At 34.1% G+C, this 27,089-nt stretch overlaps 9 protein-coding genes across 11 annotated transcripts in view; 3 read left to right on the forward strand and 6 right to left on the reverse strand.

Annotated features, from left to right (window-relative positions):
- Positions 1–623: 623 nt before the first annotated feature.
- Positions 624–5,225, reverse strand: LOC123315045 (RNA helicase aquarius). Its single transcript, XM_044900591.1, has one exon. It carries the CDS (start codon positions 5,110–5,112, stop codon positions 823–825), a length of 4,290 nt encoding a protein of 1,429 aa, XP_044756526.1. The 5' UTR covers positions 5,113–5,225; the 3' UTR covers positions 624–822.
- A 155-nt stretch (positions 5,226–5,380) lies between these two features.
- Positions 5,381–7,134, forward strand: LOC123316056. Its single transcript, XM_044901974.1, has 5 exons — positions 5,381–5,497; positions 5,549–5,730; positions 5,788–5,865; positions 6,531–6,686; positions 6,759–7,134. The coding sequence occupies exons 1-5, from the start codon at positions 5,479–5,481 to the stop codon at positions 6,930–6,932; spliced, it is 609 nt and encodes a 202-aa protein (XP_044757909.1). The 5' UTR covers positions 5,381–5,478; the 3' UTR covers positions 6,933–7,134.
- Positions 7,135–7,382: 248 nt separating this feature from the next.
- Positions 7,383–9,667, reverse strand: LOC123316052 (60S ribosomal protein L5). Its single transcript, XM_044901970.1, has 4 exons — positions 9,508–9,667; positions 8,843–9,267; positions 7,928–8,204; positions 7,383–7,611 (listed from the first exon to the last, which is right to left on the reverse strand). Exons 1-4 carry the CDS (start codon positions 9,508–9,510, stop codon positions 7,423–7,425), a joined length of 894 nt encoding a protein of 297 aa, XP_044757905.1. The 5' UTR covers positions 9,511–9,667; the 3' UTR covers positions 7,383–7,422.
- Positions 9,668–9,802: 135 nt separating this feature from the next.
- Positions 9,803–15,861, forward strand: LOC123316051 (cactin). The gene is made up of 2 exons (XM_044901969.1): positions 9,803–9,886; positions 13,837–15,861. Exon 2 carries the CDS (start codon positions 13,892–13,894, stop codon positions 15,782–15,784), a length of 1,893 nt encoding a protein of 630 aa, XP_044757904.1. The 5' UTR covers positions 9,803–9,886; positions 13,837–13,891; the 3' UTR covers positions 15,785–15,861.
- A 134-nt stretch (positions 15,862–15,995) lies between these two features.
- LOC123316053 (pyridoxine/pyridoxamine 5'-phosphate oxidase) lies at positions 15,996–17,500 on the reverse strand. 2 transcript variants are annotated; one of them, XM_044901971.1, is made up of 6 exons: positions 17,025–17,500; positions 16,796–16,955; positions 16,646–16,745; positions 16,539–16,592; positions 16,283–16,485; positions 15,996–16,223 (listed from the first exon to the last, which is right to left on the reverse strand). In XM_044901971.1, the coding sequence occupies exons 1-6, from the start codon at positions 17,098–17,100 to the stop codon at positions 16,058–16,060; spliced, it is 759 nt and encodes a 252-aa protein (XP_044757906.1). In that variant the 5' UTR covers positions 17,101–17,500; the 3' UTR covers positions 15,996–16,057. The 2 variants fall into 2 exon arrangements, with proteins under 2 accessions (XP_044757906.1, XP_044757907.1); XM_044901972.1 differs by having other exon boundaries at positions 17,134–17,495.
- Positions 17,501–17,841: 341 nt separating this feature from the next.
- Positions 17,842–18,706, reverse strand: LOC123316055 (alpha-ketoglutarate-dependent dioxygenase alkB homolog 6). Its single transcript, XM_044901973.1, has one exon. It carries the CDS (start codon positions 18,586–18,588, stop codon positions 17,929–17,931), a length of 660 nt encoding a protein of 219 aa, XP_044757908.1. The 5' UTR covers positions 18,589–18,706; the 3' UTR covers positions 17,842–17,928.
- Positions 18,707–19,070: 364 nt separating this feature from the next.
- On the reverse strand, positions 19,071–20,088 carry LOC123316057. Its single transcript, XM_044901975.1, has 4 exons — positions 19,946–20,088; positions 19,743–19,827; positions 19,351–19,516; positions 19,071–19,266 (listed from the first exon to the last, which is right to left on the reverse strand). The coding sequence occupies exons 2-4, from the start codon at positions 19,815–19,817 to the stop codon at positions 19,112–19,114; spliced, it is 396 nt and encodes a 131-aa protein (XP_044757910.1). The 5' UTR covers positions 19,818–19,827; positions 19,946–20,088; the 3' UTR covers positions 19,071–19,111.
- A 207-nt stretch (positions 20,089–20,295) lies between these two features.
- LOC123315137 (elongin-B-like) lies at positions 20,296–21,626 on the forward strand. The gene is made up of 4 exons (XM_044900712.1): positions 20,296–20,463; positions 20,520–20,613; positions 21,072–21,216; positions 21,272–21,626. The coding sequence occupies exons 1-4, from the start codon at positions 20,461–20,463 to the stop codon at positions 21,381–21,383; spliced, it is 354 nt and encodes a 117-aa protein (XP_044756647.1). The 5' UTR covers positions 20,296–20,460; the 3' UTR covers positions 21,384–21,626.
- Positions 21,627–22,529: 903 nt separating this feature from the next.
- The window catches only part of LOC123314742 (furin-like protease 2), a 282,497-nt gene continuing 277,937 nt past the window's right edge, over positions 22,530–27,089 (reverse strand). Inside the window, exons 13-15 of one of the 2 annotated variants that reach the window (XM_044900054.1) lie at positions 25,598–25,835; positions 23,517–23,689; positions 22,530–23,270 (exon numbers count right to left, since the gene is read on the reverse strand). In XM_044900054.1, the coding sequence (XP_044755989.1) occupies positions 23,097–23,270; positions 23,517–23,689; positions 25,598–25,835 (585 nt within the window). In that variant the 3' untranslated portion in view covers positions 22,530–23,096. The remainder of the gene's footprint in view (positions 23,271–23,516; positions 23,690–25,597; positions 25,836–27,089) is intronic. The other variant, XM_044900056.1, reaches the window with a different exon arrangement.

Below are 27,089 nucleotides of genomic sequence, written 5' to 3' on the forward strand. Positions count from 1 at the left end.
ACTCAAAATAGCATGTCTCGAATTTTGTCATCAAGCGTTTAGATTTTTAGATTCGTCAATGTGAATTCATTGAGACACAGTTGAAACAAATATATGTTCATTCTCCAATTTCTCAACTGCTTAACAGAATGCTTTTCTGCTATTAAAATATGTGAAATTCATACAAAAAATGCATTGCATTAATAGTTTGATTATACTCGTATTACTATTTCTTTACATTCTTTTAATTGCCGAAAATTTACGCCCCTCAAGCCTTCTACATTTTTAGCCGATGGGATGTGGTTACACTTAAGTTTAGCCGGCTAAAGATAGAAGAAACTAACATTAGCAAATACCCGAAGCTAAACCTAAGTTTAGCCGGCTAATCTTAAGTTTATGTTCACACCTATCTTTAGCCGTAACAGATATATGTAGAGCAAAAAAATATCGGCATTACGATATAATATTAAATTAACCAAATGTGAGGGTAGAGATGCAAGTTGATCTTGATTTATTTTCGCAAATAAAAATCACCTAATCGTCATTATTGTTATGTGCTTAGGATGTCTGATAAACGCACCTTATCCACCATAAATTTGTCGAAATAATTGCCTTTGATAAGGATAGGAAAAAAGTAAAAGAAGTGTTTTGGATAGTAACTTTTTAATTGATTATATTTTATGATTCACCAAATAATTTCAGTTCTTATATTTACAATGAAGTCAGAAACATATCTCCATATTTTCTATTCGTTTGTACAAATTTCTCTTCAAAATATATCTTCCTCCAAAGAAAATGAGCGATTTACTCAACTGCAAACCTTCACTACTCTCATCTCAGTTCTTATTCATCTGCATCAACAGTTTCCGTATCTTCAACAGTTTCCATATCTTCAACAGGTTCATCTTCGATCGGGACTGGATAATTCACTTTTTCACATTCTTCTACCTCAACAATCTTCTGCTTCTTCTGTGCTGGTTCTTCACGTTCACCTTCAGCGTTCTCCTCTTTCTGATCTGCTTTGTAGAAGGATTTGAGGTGTTCCACCCTATTAACGTAATACTTATACACAAAGTTAGCCATTTGAGTCATATCATCAACTACCATAGGACTCGATGGAACATCTTTACAAGATCTAGTTGTTGGGAACACTTCGTTTAAAACTAAATGAAGTTTATTAGGCCTACTAGTCAATTGTTTGAATGCAGGTGTTAATTCGAAGCAATTCTGGAAGAGTGATACTCTCGCAAATACATATAAACCTAATCTAGCTCTGGACATGGCTACCACAAGTCTTCTCACATCTCTAAGGTGACCAACGGCTTTTGTTCTGACCAAAGACAGCAGAATGTAATCATTTTGTTGACCTTGATATTTATCTACAGTAGTCACTTTATGTGGTTTTCCAATCAATGGATTGTTCGCACATCTTGTATTGACAACGTCTCTTATTAAATGTTTTTGGCCGTTATATGTTGTCAAAATGGTGATTTTTGATGCAGGGTAACCAAGAAGTCTCATGTACATAAAAACGGCGACACAATACTCGGCTTCAGCTAAATTCTGATAGAAATATGGATTTGGTTCACTTTCCCCTATGTTGTTGAAATCTTGAACATCGATGAGTTGGAAATCGTAGGCAAATCCTGCGTTAGCTACTTGATACTCTGGTGATACACCAATGTGTGGCAAATCACCCAGTTGTTTATATCTCCATCTGTATAAATTACAGATTGTGCTCCTAGCTCTTCCTTGCCCATCCAATTCAATAGTTGGCACTCCTATTCTGACCAACCTTGTGAACAAACTTTGTTCCATATTGGAATATTTTTGAAAAGCCATATTTTTTATAACAGGAGGCAATTGGTGGTGATCTCCTATCATTATCCATCTCTTTAGCCTGTTAAAACCATCCTGAGGATTTTGTAGCAACAATGGTATAAAAGTTTCGATTTCTAAAATTTGAGCACTTTCTTCCATCAATATGTTATCATATTTGAAACCCATTTCTACTAGCTCCTTTCTTTTGAGTGCTGCATGGGTACATGTCATAGCAATTATTTTCGCTTCTTTAACTAATAAATACTTTGATCGGTCCAATCCAGATCTAAGTAGTTCAAATGCTCGGAATTCCTCCAACTCGTCAAAAATGTGTTTGATGTATCTGAAGCAACTTTCAGCAATTTCCAAATCTTCTTCGATAGATTTACCTTTGAAAAGTGGCTCAGGGGCATTTTGGAAAAATTTTGTGAATGGAAATTCATCCTTGATCTTGTCCAATGTTACCTTCGGTGAATTGATTATACTCTGATAATGTTCCCATCTTGAAAGAACTTGGTATAAGTAAAAATAACCTGCTGTTTCGCAGGTATAAGCTACGTCGCCCTGGCATTCCAACGATTCCTGAAGTTTCTGAACTTCCACTAGTAAGTCCAAACGTTTGGCTAACACGTAATTCACACGTCCGTATCTACTGAAGTCTTTCTCAGTTTCCAGAGCTTCTTCCCCATGTCCTAAACGTAGCAGATGCCTCTCGTCAATATCCAGCGCAACAATTTTGTCAAATAGTTGATTGAGTGCCTGGTTAGAATGTGTAACAATCAAAGTTCTCTGATTTGGGAAATTATGATATATGTTTGAAATAATCTGTACTGCTACGTCCGTTTTTCCAGTTCCAGGAGGACCTACTACAAGTGTTAGACCTGGCTGACAACCAGCTTTTATAGCTTCTACTTGGGTTGGGGTGAAAGGAATTGTGTTTTTCTTTGGTTCATTGAAAAGATAAGGTCCTCTTTTTGGGATAATATGAGGTTCAATGACGATTTCCTTCTCAGGATTTTCTTTGTTTTCCTCACCTAGATCCTTGAAAGTAACTTTGAAAAGGTAAGGCAGGTTATCTAGACTATCACTTGATTCTACTGGAGCTGAAGAATTTTTTTTGTCCAGAACAATTTGATAATCTGGAAATGAATCAGTTAAATGCCTTATGTCAATGAAAGTATCGTTAAAATCTATTGTGGATATTTGATTTGGCATTTTTGTATAGTGTGCTGCGCTGGGGTCCCCATAACCTAATATTATATCATGCAACCAGTCAGGAACTACACATTCTGTATTCATTAATTCTCTGATTGTTTCCAAGACTGCCTTGAAGTTATTTTCTTTCGGCTTTCTTCTCAGCAATATATTGAAGCTTTCATAAACATCTGGACTACCTTGGTTTGTTTGATTCATATCATCTCTGTACTGATTACAATCTAGCCACACACGATAAGTTCTTTTATCACCTGGTAGAACGGGTTTAGGCTCAGGGCCATCTTCAATTACTCTTCCGTTATTATCAAGCATCCCCTCAATTTCACAACCTCTCACATATTCTAGCCCTACTTGTGGAATGAAGGGGGATTTATAATCGTATTTGGTTCCGATTGGATTTTTTGGTTTGACCGTCAATAAGAAACAAACATCATGTTTCCTCAAATTCTCCCACTCAGCTTTAATTTCAGGCTTTAATGCTAAATTCACTGTAACATCAGCTCTAACTCGACTTGGTCTTTTTTCACCAATGTTTGGTTTTGCCACTTCCACCACAGCAAAATGTAAAATTGGTTGTGCCATTCTTGCCCATCCACCCCAGTACACACTGCCATCTTCTGCTTTCCAAGGACATAAACGGCTCACACTATCCTCAATGTCTTGCCTAATTTCATATGTTGATTCCAGACGAAATAAATTAAAGTTTCTCAATAAGTAATCATGTAATGTTAAAAATTGAAGATTGAGTTTTGGCAAAGCTAAACAGTCTTCACCTGAGAAATAAGCTGTTGGTACAATGTTCTCATTCCAAATGATAGATTCAGTAGGGTACAAAGGCATTTCATTGAGTGCTTCTAATTGAGATATCCTCCTCTCATGGCGGGAAACTAATAACTCTCTTAAAAATTCCTCATCGAATCTACACCAAGAAATTTCTTCTTTTTTATCTGGAGCAGGAACTAGTCCAAGATATGATGCAATAAGATGGAGACAATTCTGATTCAAGGAACCAAAATACTTTGATAAGCTTTTCCTTGTATCAACACTAGCAACATTAGCAAGTGCGAAATCTAAGAGTTCTGGAAATTTAGTGAAGGCTACCTTTTGCAATGAAGTAATTTGATCATAATGAATTTGTGTCATATCATGATCAGTCAAAGGATCACCAGTTTCATCATTTATTTCAAATTTTGAATAAAATTTGAGGGTGTCAAGGAGTTGAGCAAACAACCTTCCTTCAGGTTTTTTGATGAGAGCTGAAAGTTGACACCTAACGACTAGGTGACAATCATCTAAAACGATATTGAAAAACCTTCTTGTTGGTAGCAGGGATTCTATATCAATCATTAACTCTAAGAACCTTTCACAGTAATGAACCCTATCCTTCAAATATATACTCGTTTCTGTAATGGAGTCTAACACATCCATAAACTTAAGCATGAGCTTATGCAGAAAAGTCCTTTCCCACATGCGGCTTTCTAAATCTTTTTCTGTTTTGTCCTTTTTCTGTATAGCTCTCCAGTATTTTCGCCACCTTGGGACTCTTTTGAATTCCAATTCTCTCCTTTCTTCTTGGAGAGATGCCCACATAGGTAAAGATACTATTTTCTTCACTTGTTCTCTGCAGATAGATTCTTCCAAACTATTGAAGCAATGATTCAAAAAAACTAATAGAGCAGTTTGTTCCCTAATGTTTGAAGTCAGTTCATCCTCAAAACAACCATGCATCACTTGTTGAAACAGTTCGGGGAAATATAAACTGCTTTCTCGAAATGCTTGCCATACCTGTACCCTCTCTCTGAACTTTTCATTAACCATTATCACAATTGAAAGCATATGAGCATAGGAGGCTCCTGGTTTGTAATTTGGCCATAAATAATTCTCCAGGTACTGACTGAATTCTAATATGATGATTTTTCTTATCGAATAATTACTACCCCTGATGTCTTCTAAATATATATCATCAATAATGCGGGCATCGAACGGAAGTCTTTCTTGCGAATGTGGGGCCCAATATTTTGTTGCTAACTGCATTATTCTGTCGGCGTTAATTTGTTCCACAGTTGGGGCCACAACTTTTTTAGTAGCTTCTTCCATATTTATTCGTAATTCCGAGGATCAGAACTCTTATAATTAGAAAATTTCACGACAACTACGGTCACTTTTCAAATATTAACTACCGATTACAATGTTTTCGGATTATACTTCACTAAAAATATTAACCATTAACCTCAAAAAACTTTTCTGACAAACAATTTGAAATTTGAATATATTTATGAGCACGTAAGAAGATTCCTTCTTGTTGTTTGTTCATCTTTTTCGCCGTTTCTATAGATGGCACCACTATCTTTCTCACTGACAAACTGACATCCATCATTATTGAATTGACAATCTTGACATTTATAATTTATATGCTGTCTTGTGTTGCTTGATTTTAGGTTGTAATTAATTATATTAATCCTGATGAACAATTTCAAGAAAGGTATATGAACCACTGAACGTTTAGGACATAAATAACTTCTATTTGTTTCAGATAAACTAGTGGGTAGAGCTCACTCATCACTGTGCGTGTCTTCAGGTGAGTTTTCAAATTTGCCAGTAAACCTACCTTCCCCAGTTATATCTACAATAACATTGACCCCGGGTAAAATAAGAAATATAGATCAAGATATGGAAGCATTGAGAGCATCTAGACAAGATAACCCTTTTATACAGGTATTACATGAAGAATTAAGTAATATTTCGAAATTAAATTTTCATTCAACTTTGCAGCAAGTTATTGCTAGTCGAGAGAGTTTACTCATTGATAATTTAGAAGAAGAATCAGATGATGCCAATTTGATGTCAAAGGTAAAATATTTTTTGCAGTAATGTTCCAGGCTAACTGTATGTATTTTGTTTATTAATGGTACATCGAGAATTGAATAATTATTCAATTTTTTTCATCCAGTTTTATGTTTCCATTTGATACGTTAATGTTTTTACTTTCAGTTTTAATCTTATGAAGAGAAATCCTAATTTGCAAATGCAGGTTGCGATTGATCATTTCAGTGTTTTTGGGTTAACCAAGTAGGACATAATTCATAAGAATTAATTGTTGCCGTCAACTTATTTTTTCCCCATCATCAAACATGCTCATGTCCTATTGTACTAACCAGAATGTCCTGTGATATAATGCTGAATCAATATGTGATAGTATTCTGAAGTCAATATTTAATTTTTGTTCTGTAGTGTACTTCTTTGTTTCCTTATTTTTGAATTTCTTAATAAATTTTACGTTAAATCTTCATTTAGTTTTTTTTTTCACTATCCTCTTTGAATTTATAATTGCATAGTGCACAATGAAAATCATAACATTCACATTCGAATCTGTTCAAACAAAACTATTGTTTCCATTCAGTAAAGCCTCAGGCAGGAGAATTAGAGCATCATGTAGATAACTCTGCTTCTGATTCATTCTAAGAAATTATTTCAAAACTATTGGGTGGTATAAAAGGGCATTCCTATTTTTCAAGGAATTGTCAATAGATGTAGATGTCGATCCTCTTACTCTACCGGAGATGCATGAGCATATGATCCGTAGTCCTCCACCAAATATTTGGCCAACATCGCCAAACTTCAGAGTTTTCCAATTTCCTGATGAAGAGCAAACGCTCCGCATTGAAGTTGACGTAAGTTTTTCCTATTCATAAACATTCAAGCCATTTAGATTTATTTGTTTGTAAAAAGTGAAATATTTTCAGGTAAAAGAAAAATTCAAACCCGATGTGAAAACGAAACAGTACAATATAGAGGATTCCCCACTGTTGCGTTCTAACATCAAATCTCAGAATTTCCACGCAGATAAATTCTCCTTGTTGACGACTAGTAGCCTTAGACCTTCTGAAGATAGTATTAGACTTATGAATGAAGATTGAGAATCGAACATTGTTCTTCATGAGATTCCATGCATTCCTCGAGGAGATTGTGATATGTTTTACTAGTCAAAATGTTAAATTATTATCTATTAAGTATTGGATTGATTTTATTATATAAAGAATATTCAAATTTTAACAGAAAATTTATGAAGAAATTAGATGTGTTTTAAGAAGTACTTGATTAAAATTAAGTTTCCATGTGGTAATGTTAATTCTTTAGATTCCAACTAGTAGGCCTGGAAATCTAGCTTTTTGGACCGATTCGCCTTGAAAACACTAGTCTATCAATGCTAATCTCACCAAAAAGTATCTCCATTTCGGTTTAATTTGAATCATGGACCTTCAATGATGCTAAGGATTACCGAATAGGAATCTTGTTCATTTTTTCTTTTTGTACTTAATTTGGAGAAATTGAACTCTCCTAGGGCTCCGACACAAAAAAACAACGACTTGTTTGTTTATTACAACTTTATTAAGGAATAAAACAAAACTATTCCTCTGTCTTTTCCAATTTTTTCAAGAAAGAAGCCTTCTTCTGTGCAACACGGTTCTTCCTTTCGGCCAAAGTAAGCTTCTTCCTGTTCCACCTCTTCTGGTTTTCTGGTTTCTTTGTTTCCTTCTTTTCTGCTGTCGGATCTGCTCTGATGGCAGCATGGGCTTTCTTGTAAATATCTTCAACCTGTTAATAAATATTCATATTTATAATATTCAACCGGATCCATTCAACTCCTTCAAAAGCTGAAACAGCTAACTCAAAGTTTTCTTTTTTTTTTTCATTCAATCAGAATGTCTTTACTTCATGTTTTGAGAAGTGAGATAATATCTCAATCCTACTATGAAAACATAAAATAGCATTATGCTGTAGTCCAGCAGCGACACTCCATCCTTAGTTAAAGATATGAAGTAATTTTTAGCTGGACGTGAAATATTTTGTAAACTAAAACCTTAGAAATGCTTTAAAGACGATAAGAAAGTAAAGGGGAAACACTACCAACCTGGTCAGCAGCAATACCCAATTCGATATATTTGCTAAATTGCCTCTTGAAAGCAACTGGATCTTCCTCTTCCAAAGAAGCCATGTAATCGGCAACATGTTTTCCCATGATGTGGTTCCTGTGAACCTCAGCATTGAACGATTTTGACTCGCTGTCGTAACCAGGGAACCTCTTGGTAGAGTGAGGGATATTTAAACCTCCATCGACTGCACCCTTCATGGCTGCAAACACTCTAGCTCCGGTGGTGGTTCGGTTGAGACCAACATCAAGGTAACACCTTAGAAAAAACTTACATAAATGAGAAACAACTCTTTATTGAAGTACCAGAATATAAGGGACCAAAGAAATCAGAGACACCTTAAAATCACAAATTATAGTTCCCCTTGTGCAATCTTCTGTCATTCAAGTATAAAACATACCAAAATTACATTAGAAAGTTAGGAGAAACTATCTCATATGACGCGCATGTGTCTGATATTCATCATAAATAAAGAACAATTATTCAAACTAAGAAAATGGTTAGATATAATAAATATTTCAGAATGCACCTTAGCTATCAAGTTTGAAAAGGACAAAAAAATTAAATTCTAAGAAAGATCAAATGTCAAAAAACACAGTAAAGTGCAGCCAGAAAATAAATGAAATATAATGAAAAACCACATTATCCTTTAGTTGGAACAAGCATAGTATAAAACAGTGTAAATTAGGTCAGAGACACTTTAAAATCACAAATCATGGCCCCCCTTCAGCAATCATTTGTCTATACGTATAAAACATACTATAATAAACGCCTGAAAGTTCAGAGTGACCATATCATATGACGCGCATGTGTCATTATTTCATCATTCCCAATCACACAAAGTTTAATACATAGAAAACAATTTGAACAAATTTTAATGTCATCCGTGAATTTACCTGAAGGCTCCTGGACCATCTTCAACTCCTTCAACGTTATATTCATCTCCATCAACATTCAAATTACCCTCGTACAGAGTATCCAAGCCCAATTGTTTCAATAGACGACGTGCCAACAACAAACCTGTGCAGTATGCTGCAGCATAGTTGGTTAGGCCAACTTTGACACCATATTTAGGCAACTCATGGGAATATGCCGCACATACAATTTTATCCCCTTCAATGCGGGAGTATGCAATCTGGCATGTTATATCACGATTTGAAATACGGACAATAAGACGATACTTAGGAGTGTTATATTTGTTTTTGTCCTGCACAATCAATCGTTTACGGGCATAATAATCAGTTTTACCTTCACGACGCCTCTTGAATTTCACCTGGTACCGTTTGAAGTATTGTTTATTTTTAACAACCTTCACAAAACCCTGAAATCAAAAAATACTCTATCAATAAAACGTGCAAGGAGATAAGATTCAATTCAGTAATAATTCCATACATTAAGCAAGATGTGTTTTACAGACAAATTATCCTAACCTAAGAAATAATAAATCTGAAAACATCCACGGAAAGGATGTTCATATAGTTACTAAAAATAAAGAGTGTATCTTTCCATCATAATCTTAGTTGAAAGAATATTGTAGTTTCGACCAGCTCAAGAAACTTACCATTTTTCTATTTGGAGAAAAAACAAGTCTTCTCCTAACGCTAAAATACTTGAAGAAAGATGGAGTGAAGGGAAACTTGATGGGTTGTTTTCTTTTCTATGGTTGGTGGTGATGACGTACGATGTGCCAAATGTCTATTACGTCTTCTTGGAATCACGGTCCTAGTGAGGTCTTGTGATTATATCAGTTTTTACAGTCGCTTGAAAATTTGAGTTCTGAATTTATACTTCTACTACTGACAACAATAATAAATTGAATGAAAATTTCAAATACTCTAAAGATAACAACGATTTATTGATCTAATTTCAAACCATAGACACATGCGTCAACTGTCAAACCAAAGATGAAGACGAGTGTTGGTCAAAATTTATGTCAGCTAGTGTTGATCTTAGACTAGAGAAGAGAGAGGACGCGTAACGCTACGGGTATTTGTGATTCCATCTGCCACATAATGGGATAGTTCAGTGGCGTATCTTCTATAAGGACATAAGGTTGCTTATATGTATGGAAATTATTTGATGAGAAATCTCATTTGAACATTTCGTGAGATACATAAGCTAAAGCAATATTTAATAAAAATAATACTTTGCTATACGGTATTTTTGGACCTTGATAAAATAAAAAGTTTCATATTATTACGTATCGAGTTCGTTTTCACTCTCGTAATTTTTCATAAAAACTTTTTTTAAGTTAAAGGGTATCTTGATGTCATTACGAGAAGTTTTTTTGATTGAAAATACATTGAATTCTGGTGTCTCAAAAGCTTGCTTTCCTTTCTTTTGTCGTAACACTGAAAATCATTCAATTTGCACTCTATTTTTCAAATCTCTTGGTTGATGCAGATTGTCATTCAAGATATTGCTGAAAGCAGCATATTTTTGTAGTTGAAGTAGCATCTGTTATATCTTCGATCATTTATAGAACCAAGCAAAGATACTACTTCCTGCTTTAGAATGAAAAGGTAACGTATTGAGGGAAATAAAATTTCAATATTTTTTCAAAAACTATAGATGAATTTATTACATATATATATACATATATTTATGACATTTACTGTACAATATTACTGCCCTTTGAACAAAATAAGTTTTGTATATTTATTTCTTATGCTGGTCACATTAGTTTTAGACTTAGCAATAAAATGCAGTCTCACATTCAAATACTTCATACAAATACATTTAATTAAAAAATATATATGATTGACAGGGTTGTCCAAAACATGATCCTGCAGTGATATAAATAATTGAGAACTAACACAATCTACAATAACTGCATTGGTTAATACCAACAGTATATTTTTTTTATGCAAAACATTATAGTTCATTTTTAAAAAATATTCAGATCTTTTACATATTTTTACTACGTCATCTGAAGGATATGTTAAACCTCCATAAGTTTTTTGCCGAATGAGGGAATCCAAATAATTTCTTGGATCCCCTATTAGTGCATTAGCGCACATTTCACAATTAATTTTTTTTTGCAAATGTTGTACGATAAAACCTGCTATGTAAACTATCACCTGCGAGGAATAATGGGAGTTTTCAGTAAGAACATAATCATGATCTTTAATTATGTTTAATAATGATTGGTCCTTGACATGATTAGATTCTTCATTAATTCCAGATGAAGTTGAGTTCAATGTGTCCTCTGGACTAGAATGTTCAGTCCTACTTGACACAACCAAAACTGGAATTTGGTCAAGAGGTATACAATTCCCCATTCCTCCCTCCCTCACTTCCCCTCTTACCAACAGTCTTTTATAAGCCCCCATAAATTGACATGCTGTTGGATTGTTGTTCCAACCACCTTTAGAGCGAATTGATGAGAAAAATAGCTCTATATGATCTTGGGAGACCTTATAAATTGGTATATAAACCAATAATTTTTGATTTTGAACAATATCATGGTACATGTCCAAAGAACTTTTCAAACATGTCAATATACCTATAAAGCCCATTTTTCTATTTGAATTAATTAATAACTCCCCATTTGGATATGTTAATTTTGAGATGTAGTCGTGAGCAAAATGCACAAATTCAATATTAATTTTCAAATTTTTATCACACATTGCCTTTTTAAATCCGGGTGCTATTAAGCTTCTACTGTTGAGAAAATCAAAAATATTGTTCATGATTTTCAAGAACAACACTGTCCCTTTGCAGCCTACAAACTGATCCAATTTTAGAATATTTTCACAATATTCAATTGAATCAGCCACAGATTTGCTGAACAACTGAACAGCTAGCCGGACTTTCATTTTTTGATTGAAGAACTCCACATGAGCTTTTCGAAGTTTATTGCCCAAGTGAAGTCCCTCATTTTCTTGAAGCATTTGTAGTGCCTTTATGTAATCCCATTTAATTATATTTCCATCTTTGTCCTTAAATACTTTTTTTTCCCCAAACGTATTTCTGACAAGTTTGACCATGTGGCTTGGATCGAAGAAAAAATAACAATTTTGGGAGCCCACTGAAAAATTAGTTTTTAAATTGGATATTTTATAGGAGCATCCTAACAGATTACCCATAGCAATATTAGATGGGGCCCCATCGCAAGTTAACGATACAATTATAACCCCTGTATTTTGAAGTAAGTTTAAACATTGTTTAATAATGGAACTTTTTTGTTGGCCGTTTAATCCATTGGATAAAAAGTACCCTACAGGTAATTTCCAAGAGCCATTTACAGCCACAACCATCAAAACAAATGCCTCCCTAGCTAATTCATTTGAATCATCTTCAAAATCAACCCCAAAATTAACATATCCAACAAATTTCTTTCCATCCCAATCTAAATGTTGACGAATGGACATTTCATCCATCACTAAGCTACATATGCAGGGTTTATTGTCAAACTTTACCATTTTTTTTAATGCCTCGAAAGCTTCTGTTGAGAAACCTGGAGCAGCGTCAATACTTTGCAACCACTTTCCTATTGTGCTGCTGTGTGGCAAGCATGTGTTGAAGACATTCCTCACATAATTATATGCCTTAGGAGAAAAGAAATTCAAGGTTATTGCAAATTTTCTCAATTCAGGAGAATACTTTCCTGATTTTTTCAAATTTCTTGCAAGAATTTCTCTATTAACCTCAGTCATATTTTCTAAAAGCATAACCCTTTCACCATCTAACATGCATTTTTTCTGCAAATTTTGGAGAATTTGTTTTAAAGAAATGACCTTCTTTTTGTACCTTCTTAGCGATTGTCTCAGTTGTTTTATAGTCCTTTTATGAGCTTGGTTTTTTCTAACTTCCCTGATAAGCTTCTTCCTCAATTCCTGTTCTCTAGGTGTATCTGGAACAGAAATTGATGATGTTGGAGGCTTCTGCTGCTCTTTCTTTAATGTCCTCCTTCTTGATGTTTCAGATTCCTTCCAAAAAGAAATAAAATTAATTAGCAAATATAGCAATAAATTAAGTAATAAATATATGTTACCTTTACTGGTTGAAGATATTTCGGAAGTGTGGGAAAAATAGTCGGAACTGCCTCATTCAGCAAACGAATTCTCACTTGAGTATTGCTTTTATAAAACCACTTTTGCTCAAAATGTTTGGAACAGAGTCTATCATTTTTAGTTGGTGACCAGTCTTTCAATTTCGTGTTGTTCACCCAAATCTTACGCCTCTCCGGATCTCGTGGGAAGCTACAAAAACAGTATAAATATTATTCGGGATCAATTTTATGTAATTTTCACTGATTTCATGATACATAAGAAATTTCTTCTAAATTAAAATTAAATGAAATGAGAAATTATACTTTCAACCATTAACCAACTTCTACTCTATTGAGTAGAATGAAGAATGCATGTTATTACATGCGAAGATAATATGAATAAACATACCTATTACAACTAATTTTTAACTACGCCACTGCTAAAATGGCTCCTTGGTAGAAGAGTTGCGGGTAAAATTATGGAATTAAATATTAAAATAAACTACTTGATACCTTGAAAAGTAATAATTGTAATCTTTATTCAATATATTTTTTGATATTAAAAGACTATCAACTGTAGTTGAGGGTAAACAAGAAAATATCAAGCAAACCTTTCGTTCATAACGATAACAATAAACTATATTACCTATGAAATGATATTCCTGGTTCCTTTTTCTCGCTTCTGCTTTGGCACTGATAAGCACAACAATTAACCATTTTGTCCAGATAAAAATACACTTGAAAATCAACTTAAAATCACAAAAATTTACAAAATTAACACACGTGCCACTTGGATTGTTTGCCACATAAATAATGGTGGCCAGTGTCGAAGTGAGCTTCACTTTGTAGCTTTGCGTTGACGCTGTGCGCGGTATCCTCTCCCTTCCCTAATCTAAGGTGTTGATTAATTAATTTATTAATAAATTTTAGTTGGAGAAAAACAGGCTGAATTATGTCTGAAAGGTCGAAATCAAGGAAAAGGAGTAGAGATAAATCTCGTAAACAAAAATATCGTGATGAATCTTCAGATAGTAGCAGTTCGAGTTCCTCGAGCACTTCCAGTAGTGATGCAGAGATACATCTGCTAATGAAATTGGAAAAAGAAAGGAAAAAAGCTTTGGAAATTCGTAAAAAGCAAAAAGAACTGCTTAAGGCTAAAGAGACTCCAGAAGAAAAAAGATTAAGACGCTTGAAAAGGAAGCAGGAAAAAGAAAAAAAAATCAAGGAGAAAATGGGTTGGGATAACGAATATCTGCATTATACCAATTCTGATAATCCTTTTGGAGATGGTGAATTATTATCTACGTTTGTGTGGAAGAAAAAGCTCAATAAAGAGGGTTTGGTGGGCATAACTAAAGAAGAGTTGGAAATGCGTAATAAGTTCAAACAAGAGGAGAATAAAAGAGAACTTGAAAAAGTGAAAAAACGAAGAATGGAAAGAGATTTGGAGAAACAAAGAAAGGAGGAAGAAGCACTGATTGCACAAAGAAACAAAGAAGCAACTCAATTTGAAGAATGGGAAAGACAGGAAGATACTTTCCATTTGGAACAAGCCAGGCTTAGGTCACATATAAGAATTCAAGATGGACGTGCTAAACCTATAGATTTATTAGCAAAATATATCAGTGCAGAGGAAGAGGTAGACGCTGTAGAAATGCATGAGCCTTATACTTACCTTAATGGTTTGCTTACCAAGGACTTGGAGGACCTAGTAGAAGATATTAAAGTTTATAAGGAATTAGAAAAGGGTAAAAATATTGATTATTGGAACGACATTACTATTATAGTTGAAGATGAACTACAAAAATTGAGAAAAATTGAACATCAGAATGAGATGGACATAGCTCTCAATAGAAGAGAAGGAATACATCAATCTGTTGCTTCAGATGTAACAAGTGTTTTTAAAGGTAAAACATCTAGCCAGTTGGCTGCTCTCCAAAAACAAATTGAATCGAAAATAAGTAATAAGACTGATGGAATTGATATTGGATACTGGGAATCGTTATTATCCCAACTCAAAGCCCATATGGCAAGAGCAAGACTACAAGATAGACACAAAGAGAGTCTGCATAGAAAATTACAAGTCCTGAAGGCCGAACAAGCAGTTTCTTCAAGTGCTACAACAAGCAATATGAAAACAGAAGAGACTGATAACTCTTCTGACACTGAGGAAAACGAGGATAATTTTGTATCTCCCCTGGATGAATGCTTTAAAGCTTATGAAGCAGGTGGATACAGTCCCAAATTATTATCTGTGGATGATATTGAATTGGGGACAATAGTTTTTGCTGAAGAAGATGATTTGAAAAGACTAGAATTCACTAGGCAGCAAGTAGTAGACAGTGATAATAAAACAGATAATATTACAACAAAAGAAGAAAAACTTCTTCAAATTGAAGCAAGAAAAGGAATGGGTGAAGACGAAGCTCAATTTTCAGTTGAAGCATCACTCGATAATCAAGTCTACTTGTGGTCAGACAAGTACCGACCAAGAAAACCTAGATATTTCAACAGGGTCCATACAGGCTTTGAATGGAACAAATATAATCAGACGCATTACGATATGGACAACCCACCACCAAAAATTGTGCAAGGTTATAAGTTCAACATTTTTTATCCAGATTTAATAGACAAAAGTGCCACACCAGAATATTTCTTGACTACATGTCCAGATAGGGAATTCTCTATTTTGAGGTTTCATGCTGGACCACCATATGAAGATATAGCATTTAAAATAGTCAACAGAGAATGGGAATATTCATATAAGAGAGGGTTTAGGTGTCAGTTTCATAACAATATATTTCAGTTATGGTTTCATTTCAAGAGATACAGATATAGGAGATAAATTTATTTACTTTTTACTAAACTGTTTGATGTAAATATTGTGTGTATGTAAATATTTTAATATATTTTTTCACCATTTATGTATATTCTTAATGTAAACAATGGGGAATACGAGTTTAAACTTGATGGTTGTCTCATTCAGGAATTTTTCCAATTAGCTGCAGAAAATCTAAATTCCTATTTCAAATGTGGGTCTTAAATAACTTACTAAGTCCATGGAAAAATCGATGTATTCAAAAAAAATTACAGGAAGAAAAATTCCATTCTTATCAAATTACGGAGCAAGTCTCTCCCAGCACCAACCATCCTCAACCAAATGGGATATACTTTCATCAATAGTCTCATCATTTTTCAATTTACGAAAACGAATTCTATCATGAATTCGATCAGTTTGACCTTGCCAAAATTCCATTGTATGTGGTTTAATGAGATAACCGCCCCTGCAAAAGTTATATTGAAGACCCCTTTTTGAATGTGGTATATAATTTGAAATAATCACCATTGAGGTGGTCTTGGAACATCACAGTTATTTGGATACTTCGCTTTCAATTCTTTCTCTTTGTCCATTAAGACATTGCGATTTTTTATAGGCTGACTTTGATCGCTGCATAATGCCCCAATTTTGCTCTCATATGGCCTCTTTTTGAAATAATCATCAGCGACTGAAAACGGAAGTTTTTCAGCTTTTCCCTCAATTCTAATCTAAAACAAAAAATTTCTTCCAATCCTTTCAAACTAACAGAGTTCAAACTTACAGATCGATTAAATGGTTCCCAGTAATAGGTCAGTGCACAATATGGATTTTCCTCCTGAAAAATTTCAATATGCAGTTGTGTTCTTTGTGTAAAGTAAAGCAACGAACCAGATCTTGTCCTTTTCTACTAGTATAATGAGTAAAGATTGTGAATCCTTCTTTACTATGACTTTTGCATAACACATACCTAGCTGATGGTATGCCTTTCCTAAAAAAATTTCAGGCAGTGATATTATAGGCAGATTTTTCATTTCTTACTTGCTTGCCGTTGCCAAACAAACTGCATGGGGTTCTAAAATGTTAGGATGGTTCTTAGCTAATTGGAACCATTCATCAAGTAATTGTAATGGTTCTTTTATTTGCGCTAATTTTTCGTCTGTTATAACATTTTCTCGACTTTGATAAGCTGCTCGAACATCTGGAAAACAAAATAATTTTTTTTGTAATACAATATGCAACAGTGGAAAGAAGTTATATCTAAAAGTACCATAATAATTTGAATATTTTCTTATAAATGATGCTTTTTCTCTTTGAACTACGCGCAAGAATTTTTCGAAAATCATAATGCTTAGAAAATTAGTTAAAAAAATATGTACCGGTGAGAGACATGTTGAAATGAAGAAAAATGGGCGAGATGTCCTAATCACAGTGTCCTTGACGAAAATTATTTTTCTACGAAGAGCGATAAGTATCGAGATCTGTGAAGTAAATGAGGTTAAACTTGTTCGCGGAAACAATTTGATATAATTTTTTTCATGAATTTACATAATCATAATGCAAGCAAATCTGATCTTTCAATGGAAGCATACAATTTTCCGCTTCTCCTGAATTTTGAACGAAAATTGTTCGAAATTGTACTAGAGAAATAGAGGAAGTTTAAGCAAAAAATAACGAAAACAGGAAGCTATGGAAGGTTTTTCAATTTCACGATGTAGAATGAAAGCATTATAATAATAAAAGAGCACTTCAATATCAAAATCTAGAATTATTAATTTTGATCGAAAACAAACCGAAGAGAAGCAGGAAAGCACCGTGAAAATACTGATGTAGGCAACATATCTTACTAGTCTATACCATAGTCCCTGTATGTTTGGCTGTCAGTCCTAGTTGTAAGGCGCAAAAAAAGTTTCATCGTGGTAGAAATCATCAGTTATCCCATCACATATGATAAGAAATTACTTGATATTGATTTCATGAATGCTATTATCCTGAAAGAAATTCACTAGATTAAACAATTCAGAGTTTCAATTTCAAGCAACACGAAAATGGTTATAATAACACTTCTATAAAAAAAAAAACAATTATATATAAGAATAGATTTTATTTTTTAAGAAGAGTTTAAAGTAATGAATGATTATATTAAGTATATATTTACATTTTTAGCCCTTAGTCTATGTTGTAATTTTAACTTTCAAGACTTTGGGAACATTTCTGATAGTTACAGAAATCCTTGTTTGTCTTTCTAATGTTTCTCCTGTATTATACTCCCCACAACAATATTCTAAATTCACAGTGTCATCACTTATCACATCAAATTTTGTCTCATCAATGGAATGTAAATATTTTGTATACATATCATTTTTAATAATAATCAGACTACGTCTCTCTAATAAAAATTCACAAATTTTATCCCTCTGAACGTTATTCTCCAAAAAGTTCAATATAGTGTGAGATCCACAGCTGATAGTCGTCACAATGGGATGAAATAAAGGTCCATCAGTGTGTGGCATTATACCCTGCCCTGGAATATACTCATTGACGAGTACTTGATTGGGGAACTTCTTATCAAAAACACTCAAGTCATTTATTCGATCCATGTACTTTTGAAGCCATTGTGGAATTTCTTCTGAAATCATTCCTCGTTTATGAGGAACGCCTCCGTAATCTTGTAATCGTCTATTTGATAAATAAGTCCATTTTGGTTTTGGAGCACCATATACATGCTTTAAAATTTCATCTTCCTCCTCAATCGAAATAAAGTTAGGTATATAATACACATCAGGAGGCGCTCTCGTTACTCTATATTTACTGATGTCATCAGCAATATCCATTTACTACAAAGATAAATAATAATATAAGGTGGTAAGTGAATCCTATGTTGATTATTTTATTTATCTTTTATTTGATTGTTTTCGTCATAGACATTCTACTCTGTAATCTGTGGTCATAGAGGAAATAAAAACATAGAAGTTTATTGTAACAAGGAGGAAGGTTAATTTTTGGTTGTGACAACTTCATCAAGAAGATAAATTGGTCTCTAACAATCATTTTTGCACCATGACTATTGGAAAAAAGTGAACGCTATGAGTTTCTAGTTGAAATGATATCGATTTCATCAAATCTTCACAGAAATCGAACTGAATGTCATAACCATTCCAGGTTATTGATCAATAAATAAATTAACCAGTTTTCTGGACAAGAAAATGAAAAACCATAATTCAACCCCTTATCAAAGAGGAAGGCTTGAATTATAAACCACAAAAAATGCATGACATTCTAAGCTTATGAATTGGGAAAATGAAAAACAAAAACATCGAAACTTATATCACTTTTTATTAATCTTTACAAATTATATTAAGCAGCATTTGAATTTGGTCCTCTACGACGACCAAATGTGGCCACAACATTAACGAATCGTCGATTGTACTGAATCCTTCGCTTGCATCTTCCAGTCTTCTTCTTCTTTTTCTCCTGCTTCTCAACTTTGGGAGTTTGTCCTTTTACTTTACCTATAAATTAAATGTTAGCTATGAGTATATGAATGTTTACAGTGAAATAAACAGCAAGAATAAATATTTTTGTTTGAAACTAACCTGCACGGGCCAAGGATCCATGGACTTTACCTCCCAAGAGACCAACAGATATTTCTATATCTGTGTTGGCAAACAAATCAAGAGTATCTTCATCAGAAACTGGTTTACCACTAGCAAACAGAGAAATTTCGGCAGCATTCAGGTTCTCCAAAGCAGCAATTTTATTCTGAAAAAATCAGGACTTCAATCAAAATTGACTTCGAAACAATTTGTTAGGGGACCTTCCCCGAGTACTAGTTGAGAGAAAAGAAGCAAGTGCATAATAGTGGCGTGTTCAAGAGAGTTAATCACTAAAGAATTGAAGAAACTAAAAAATTAACCTATACCAATAAATAGTTATCGTTATTAGAGGATCAAGGAACCACCAACTTTTTATTTAACTAGCATATTACCTTGATTTGAGAAACGGTTTCTGTTCCCTCACACTCAATATAATGAGTGGATTGACCACGGAAGCACAACTGCATCTTGGAGCTGCTGAAAGTAAGGAACAGTAATTAATAGCATTCAACAGAAATCTGTTGAAATCTTGTAAATACAAGAAAAAAAAACATGGTCAAACATATCATCTTACTAGAAAATATAAATAACTTACCTTAATACTTCTCTTTTGGAAGATTAAAAATTTCACAAGCAAATTCGCACAAACCACGTTGTGAAAGGATCATAGATTTGTCATAGATTTGATCAAGGAGGTTTCGGAAATCACAGAACCCAGAACAATTTTCTAGTTTTTTCTTTTTCTTTTCTAGAAATGCATTCAAGTTCTATACTCAGAATACAATATTCAGAAAAATTACATTTCAATGTAAAGTTTATTCAATTTCTTGTAGGAATTAATTGTGGAAAACATTAATGCTACTATTAATTTTGATTTATAAATAGAAAATTAAGATGAAAAGAGCACTCTATGATACGAAAAATTGTTTTGTACCGTGAATAAAGTGCTCTGGGCTTAAGTTTTCAATGGTTGACATTGGCAAATAACAACAAAAGTTTAGAAATATAGGAAAAGAATAATCATGAATAAATTGGCATGAAAATATTTTTCAATAAAAAAACCATCATATTTCATTAGCAGCCTATTCAATAATTTAACAAATATCTGAAATGGTGAGTGAATTGCCGTTTGTAATGCACGAATGGAATTTATTTTTCAAAATTTTCAGGATGTGTTTCTCATGATACGTAGAAAAAAACTAACTATATTTACGGATGCTAAAGATACCACGACAGTATTGGAGCTAAAAAAAATTATTGAAGGTAAAATTAGTTCACATTTTCCTATTACCAAACAGTTGCGGTACAAAATCTTTTGGATAGATTTGATTGTTTTCGTTAGAATACAACCCATTTGACAACTAAAAATTTACTGCATGAGATAGCTAAATAAATAACTGAAAGGTCAGCATCATACTACATCTGTGTTGTATCAAAGAAATTCCAAAAGTATATGTGTATATATTCATAAAGGCGATAAGTACTGCTTCAAATATTGAAAAAAGAACTGATAGTTTGAGTACACTTTAATTCTTATTAAGGTGTTTTACACTATAATCATTTCATTACTTGGATCATTTTAATCACTTTAACTTTTTGTATTAGTATTTTTTCGAAAGGATTCAAACCAATATTGATATTCAGTATTTTTCTCTTGAAGCTATCAATTTTAGAGAAATTGTAATGCAGTATAGTAAGTATTATTCAGAATGTTTTTTAAGGTATTTTGAAAGTACCGACAAGAAACCAGAAGCTTTTTAATAGGGAGAACAATGTAATGGAAGATGAAAAGCAGCTGCAAGATTATGGTCTAACTTCCAGCACAGCGAAAGCTCAGAATCCAGCGACAATAGGTTTAGCTGTAAGGTAACTGATTTTTCTTCAATAGATAGGGGAGATCTTGATGTCATTTTTTTTTCAGGGATGATAATGGACCTTTTGAACCTCTTGAGTTGACTCCTTATTCTGCGCCACCTGATCTACCCGACGTCATGAAGACCCCAGAGACGAATGGACAGGAGCAATCAGCTTAGTTGCAATTATTTGAATAAAGCACATTCGAATTGAGTTAGGTTCATTCCATCAATAATGTATATTTATTTATTGTCCTAAAAACAAGTTACCAAATAAATTACATTTCTTTATGTTCGAATGAAATGATAATTCAGATACATTAGCTAGAAGTTGATAATTCACCTGATCCATTCACTTAATTTGAATAAAATTATTTGTGTAAAATTTCCATGGAATTTGTCTTATTAAATATTCAAATTGTATTTCTGATTTTATATAGTACTAGTGAGCTGATGGATTATAATATAAACCTATTAGCACCACACTGAGAAATGGTCTGAAATTTTTTCATCTGAAATTTCCATTGAAAATTCTCTTATTAGCTCCCTAAAAATCTGGGTATAGAACGAAAACTTTGAAAATGCTTTCATTGTTGAAAATGTTCATTTCACATCAAAAGACCATGAAAACTATCTAAAAAAAATATCTATGATCTCATTTTTGATATCTTCCATTAAAAAAAAATGATAGAAATTTTTAAGCTATCCAAATTTTCCTAAAGAATTGTGGGCACGCTATAGTTGGCGATTTTGGTTCATCGATATAAAGCGTCACAAAGCCTTTTTATTTTGGTCAAAATTTATGCAGCAGTTTTTTTCATGTTAACTATGTTTTTACAAATTTACCGGAATTACTAATCCTTTATTAGGAAGTTTTTGCTGTTCTGGCATGAGAATTTTTCCGAACGAATTTAATATCAGGTTATCAACGCCCCCTACAAGAAAACTACAGTGACTAACGAGACAGTGGCTGCAATTGGAGATTTAGCAAGAATATGGCGGCTCAGAGTCACCTCTATCTACGAGAGGCACAGATTTCAATGCTGTGATCTCTAATTCGGAATGCGGATTGGCTCACGTCACGTCACGTGACCAAATCCGCCATATTATTGCTAACTAGATGTCACTAGCGTGTATTCCTGCACTATAGCGGCTATTGACATCGAATAAAGGGGCCATCATTGCAATCCATTTTCGTCGGGGTTTGAGTTGTGTTGCACTTGCGAGGTCAAATGAGACCGAACCAGCATCGACTCTTGCTCATCGAAGTGGCATTCCTGCCAATAGGTTTGGGTGATGGGGTGTAGGAACAGAAAAAATACCACATTTCCAAAATATAAATTTACTGAGAAAAAAACAGACAATTTTCGCTTCAAAGTAGAACAAATAATGTTTCCCGAATTTGAAATAATTTCCAAAGTATACAACATTTCTCATAAATAACATTGAATTGAACAAATATCCATTATTTGTGTATATACCTATATATATTTTTATATACAAAGTGTACATTTAAAAAATAATTATATATATTTACGACATGAAATATCAAGAGCACTTGTTTCGCATTCTTAATTCTTACTTTTTACATTGAGCTGTCTTCACTGAAATAAAATTCAAGACATCACAAAAATATGAAGGTACACTCATGAATTTGGTACAATTGGTAATCTTCGTTTAGAGAAACTCCCACAACATCGGTTACTATTTACATACTCACATTTCTATTCATTACACCATTTTATAGGAATACGTAGTAGTAGATAGAGATAATAATTTCAAGCTATAATGATTTGAACAGTCATTACTTAATATCTTATTATAGGTAACACAGGCAATGAAGACAGTTGAGTCAATAATTTGTATGTACACACACCTAGCGTGAATACTTTATCAACATGCAGTCCTCCCTGGTTTCGATTTTATTAAGTTTTGGCCCTCTGAACTATCGGTATCACTAGAATCCCCGTCACTCACTGCCACCACGTTATAGTTGCAAGTTACCCTCGGCTTTTTTATCGATACTTTGCTGAACCGCTGCTGTGGTGGAGTCTGGACGTTGTTTCTCTGAAAAAAGATGCCACTGCTGGATGAACCATAAGAATTAATCTACATCTAGTATAATTAAAATTTGAATGCCTGTAATTTTCAAACATCTGACCAGAGTACAAGTGAAATAAAATAGAGAAAGTTAAATGAAATAAGTAAATATGGATAAAGAAAATTAGTCGGGTACACCAAATAAGTAATATTGAAATTTTCCATCGCTAAAATCTATAGACGTCAAAATATAACGACTAATTGAAAACTCACTTGAAGTACAAGAAAGAGAATGATGAATAGCATGATGATGCAGAAACAAGCGGCTATTGTAACTCCCGTAATGAAGTTGAAGGAGTTCATAATTTGAAGAGTTGAAACAGGCTGCGCTGATAATAAAAGTGCTTCAACATCTATTTTCCTTTTGTCTCCTTTCGATGGGCATCCTATAAAAATTGAATTAATTCTCAAATATGCGACAGATGAGGAAATTTTTAATTATTTTTACTGAAGTTTTGTTTCGATATGATTATTACGCATGGCCGTTATCAACCTTAGTCATTATAGTAGTCTAGATCACTTATATTTTGACTGATTATATATACCGGAACTAGATTTGCATTATTTGATATAAACTGTTTGTTGTAAATGAGTGGATCCGAGTGGTGATGCCTTGTAATGTGTTCAGGAGAAGCCCACCCTTGGTTAGCAAAGTAACGTTGAAGGCGTTAATTGGCTCTTCCCTCCCGCTTTTCAATAGTTCCACATTCGTCTTATCGATGACTTTTGGTAGCTAAGCGCGCTCTCTTAAAGAAGTCTTTTCTAATGCCATTTAATACTAGTTCATGGAGGGTAGACTACCCAACATGAACACGAAATTAAAATTTCTCGAATTTCCCAGTTGACTTTCACGAATTTTTCTGACGTAGGAGCATTCTACAAAGTATGAAGAAGGTTTAAAAAAAAATGAATAAAATGGGTTAAGCCGTTTTTACGTTATGCGATGACAACGCAAAAAAGGACTTAATTTTTGTTTTATTTTGAGGAATTCGATGGTTTTCATCATCATCTTCGAATATTAACACTGAATTTCTATTTTCGAAAACTTGATTTTGTGTACAGGGTGGGCGAACCATCAATGTCAGCTGACAAAGTATCGCACATAGGCATTGAGAGTTTTCAGGGAAAAACCGTTTTAGGCCCGTTTGCACCAATACCCCTTAAAACGAGTACTTAACTAAGTGTCGTTTAAGGATAATGGACGCTTAATTTTATTCCCAGTTGCACGACTGTGGCTTAACGGAATCTTAAGTAAGGGGCCCTTAAGTTTTTATTTCTAGTAATATTTCTGTATTTCATTTTGGTGCAACTTCATCTTAGTCCAATAAAGCCATTTCATTGGTTGGCCTGTTGCTGATGATCGTTGTCATTTCATTAACCTAAGTTTATTGTCGTGTCAGTCAGTTTCAAGTAAATTATTATATTCTTATCAAAGAGTGATAACTTTCTATTGTTGAATTAGCATTATTTTTGATAATGAAATGGGTTGTCAAATAAAAGGTACTTGACGTTATTAGAAAAACCACAGCAGTTCTGCAGCCAATTTATGAGTTCAACGAATTATTTTAGGTTAGAATCCCGCCCTTAAATACCTAAGTGGTCATTACAGGAGCGCTTAAATTTAAGGCTAGCTTTAGCCATTTAAATGTCACTTTACAGTTGGTGCAACGTAATTTGAGTTAAGGGTTAAGGGACACTTAACACTAAGTGCGTTTGGTGAAAAGGGGTCTTAATCAATTTATTAATTGCTTTTTCATTGATCAACCACAATATTCATCAATTATTTCCAACATTTAGAGTTACTCTTCGAGGATGAGTGGGGAAACTATCGACATCTTCCAGCATAAAGTGAAATCATTAGAAGAGAGTAGATGAGCCTAAAGTGCATAGCGCTTGGCTACCAGTCATTGATAAGGCGAATGGTAACCCAACGGGAAATGTATATCAATACTGCTTCTTCGGCCACGTTAAACAGTGCTCTGCTGCACCATGCGCTAGGAGTTTAGTTTCTGTCGATTTTCGTGGAAGATTACTCGCTTGAATAAATAGACTATAGGTGGCACTGCATCCCAATGTAGCTCTGCGCTAATGATATGAATTAGAACGATTTGAGCGAATCCGAATACAAAGGGCGATAACGGCCGCTCACGTTCCAACATTAAATCACTCTAGAGTCTCATTCGACTTCGAATCCATCCCCGGCCCGTCTGCGCGCACCATAAAATCCGCCCCATCAAAAGCTGCATCTCCATAAATTAATGCGAAACAAAAGACGAGACGTGATCGATACCTACCGGGACAATCCCTGCATGAATAATAGCACTTCTGACAGCCGAAATCCGTTTTATAATATCCCTCAGGACAAGTCGGCCTGCACTGGCCGGTCATCAATTGCCAGCCGGAGGGGCATGTAACGCACTCGTTCTGTAGCGGACCGCTGCATGTCTTGCAACTCATGTAGCACCGCTGACACTGCCCTTTGTCGCTGTAATAACCTGCCGCACATGTCGACTGACACTCGCTGCCCTGGAGCTGTGAACATAATTCACGTTCAGTTATGATGCATAGCGATTGTTTCGCCGATAGCGAAGTGCCCTTGAAGGCATTGGCGCAATTAATATGCGGACCAGGTGGCGGATGGTCCTAGATCTATAAATCCGGCCATTAAGTTCGGAAATTGGGTGGCCTGAGAGGAGATTGCCAGGGATGTTTGTTTAGTCCATTCACTTTTATAGAAGCAGTCGGTTGGCCTTGGAAATTCGACACATTCCCCACCGTATAGGATGGAAATGTGAGGTTATGACGCTTGTCCTCCAAACATTTTGGGGTGTTATATTATACATTTCATGTGTGCCACCAACCTCACCCCAATTTAGGCAAAAAAGCTTAGGGAAATTATTCCATGGTCAACAGACTGCTTACATAAAAGTTTATGGAGCGCCTTTTAGGTGTTTTTGCAAGGCGAGTCTTTTTTTAACAGACAGAAGATAACACTCATCAAAATACATCATTTTACAAAAATCGCCTATACAGGGTGTTTTCAAAGGTGAGGCTTTTTTTGACAGAAGGTAGAACTCATCAAATTAAGTCGTTTAACAAAAAATTGTCTATATAAAATATCCAAAAGATGGCTGAGATGCAACCCCTACAAGGTGTTCATTGAATTTCAAGTATGGGACTGTGGAAGGTGGCTCCGGCATCGCAAAAACGAAACAAAGCATAAACATATGGCTGGACAATAAATGGTTCAGTACCAAGTTCATCGGATTAAATGCATGAGGTCACTTTTGAGAGAATCATAATTGTTATATCGTGCAATTTACGGTGAAAAAAAATGTAGAAAATCCAGGTAGTTTCTTGAACGTGCTTATGTTAAAGTTATGTTGAAAAAGTGATGTGATGTTTCCTCATTTCACCCCATTTTTACGACGATTGTTGGAATCTTCGAACAAGAAGATTGTGATGCCCATTGTGTAAAAATTTGTAAATAATTTAGACGAATTTTATTGGTGAGATTTTGAAATATTATACTATTTTTTATACTTGTGTCTTTTCTGTCAGTTGGTATCGAAATGAGTCATTTCATGAAATCGTGTAAGTTACTAAAAAATAATAAGAACAATTCGGCAATCATAAGTTTCCATTTTCATTACCACGTAAATTCGAACGAGCCAATATCTTTAACTTAACCACATGGTCGAATCAGGAGATAAGTTTTTTCCCACTACTTACGATAATTTAGCTAACAAACGGTCTAGGGTCATATTAGGATCTATTTCAGTAATC

This window comes from Coccinella septempunctata, chromosome 6 (assembly GCF_907165205.1).
Source record: "Coccinella septempunctata chromosome 6, icCocSept1.1, whole genome shotgun sequence".
Classification (NCBI taxonomy): Eukaryota; Metazoa; Arthropoda; class Insecta; order Coleoptera; family Coccinellidae; genus Coccinella; species Coccinella septempunctata.

What these genes read in the sequence shown, in the direction of transcription:
- LOC123315045 (XM_044900591.1), bottom strand. Translation starts at nt 5,112, where the DNA reads ATGGAAGAAGCTACTAAAAAAGTTGTGGCCCCAACTGTGGAACAAATT.
- LOC123316056 (XM_044901974.1), top strand. An exon ending in AAGATAACCCTTTTATACAG is followed by an intron (nt 5,731 to 5,787) that starts GTATTACATGAA and finishes TCAACTTTGCAG; the next exon opens with CAAGTTATTGCTAGTCGAGA. An exon ending in ATGCCAATTTGATGTCAAAG is followed by an intron (nt 5,866 to 6,530) that starts GTAAAATATTTT and finishes CTATTTTTCAAG; the next exon opens with GAATTGTCAATAGATGTAGA.
- LOC123316052 (XM_044901970.1), bottom strand. An exon ending in GATGGTCCAGGAGCCTTCAG is followed by an intron (nt 8,205 to 8,842) that starts GTAAATTCACGG and finishes GTTTTTTCTAAG; the next exon opens with GTGTTACCTTGATGTTGGTC. An exon ending in TGGGTATTGCTGCTGACCAG is followed by an intron (nt 7,612 to 7,927) that starts GTTGGTAGTGTT and finishes ATTTATTAACAG; the next exon opens with GTTGAAGATATTTACAAGAA.
- LOC123316051 (XM_044901969.1), top strand. Translation starts at nt 13,892, where the DNA reads ATGTCTGAAAGGTCGAAATCAAGGAAAAGGAGTAGAGATAAATCTCGT.
- LOC123316053 (XM_044901971.1), bottom strand. Translation starts at nt 17,100, where the DNA reads ATGATTTTCGAAAAATTCTTGCGCGTAGTTCAAAGAGAAAAAGCATCA. An exon ending in AAAATATTCAAATTATTATG is followed by an intron (nt 16,956 to 17,024) that starts GTACTTTTAGAT and finishes TTTGTTTTCCAG; the next exon opens with ATGTTCGAGCAGCTTATCAA. An exon ending in GGGAACCATTTAATCGATCT is followed by an intron (nt 16,486 to 16,538) that starts GTAAGTTTGAAC and finishes TTTTTGTTTTAG; the next exon opens with ATTAGAATTGAGGGAAAAGC.
- LOC123316055 (XM_044901973.1), bottom strand. Translation starts at nt 18,588, where the DNA reads ATGGATATTGCTGATGACATCAGTAAATATAGAGTAACGAGAGCGCCT.
- LOC123316057 (XM_044901975.1), bottom strand. Translation starts at nt 19,817, where the DNA reads ATGCAGTTGTGCTTCCGTGGTCAATCCACTCATTATATTGAGTGTGAG. An exon ending in AAACCGTTTCTCAAATCAAG is followed by an intron (nt 19,517 to 19,742) that starts GTAATATGCTAG and finishes TGATTTTTTCAG; the next exon opens with AATAAAATTGCTGCTTTGGA. An exon ending in TGGATCCTTGGCCCGTGCAG is followed by an intron (nt 19,267 to 19,350) that starts GTTAGTTTCAAA and finishes TTTAATTTATAG; the next exon opens with GTAAAGTAAAAGGACAAACT.
- LOC123315137 (XM_044900712.1), top strand. An exon ending in GCTAAAAAAAATTATTGAAG is followed by an intron (nt 20,614 to 21,071) that starts GTAAAATTAGTT and finishes ATGTTTTTTAAG; the next exon opens with GTATTTTGAAAGTACCGACA. An exon ending in ACAATAGGTTTAGCTGTAAG is followed by an intron (nt 21,217 to 21,271) that starts GTAACTGATTTT and finishes TTTTTTTTTCAG; the next exon opens with GGATGATAATGGACCTTTTG.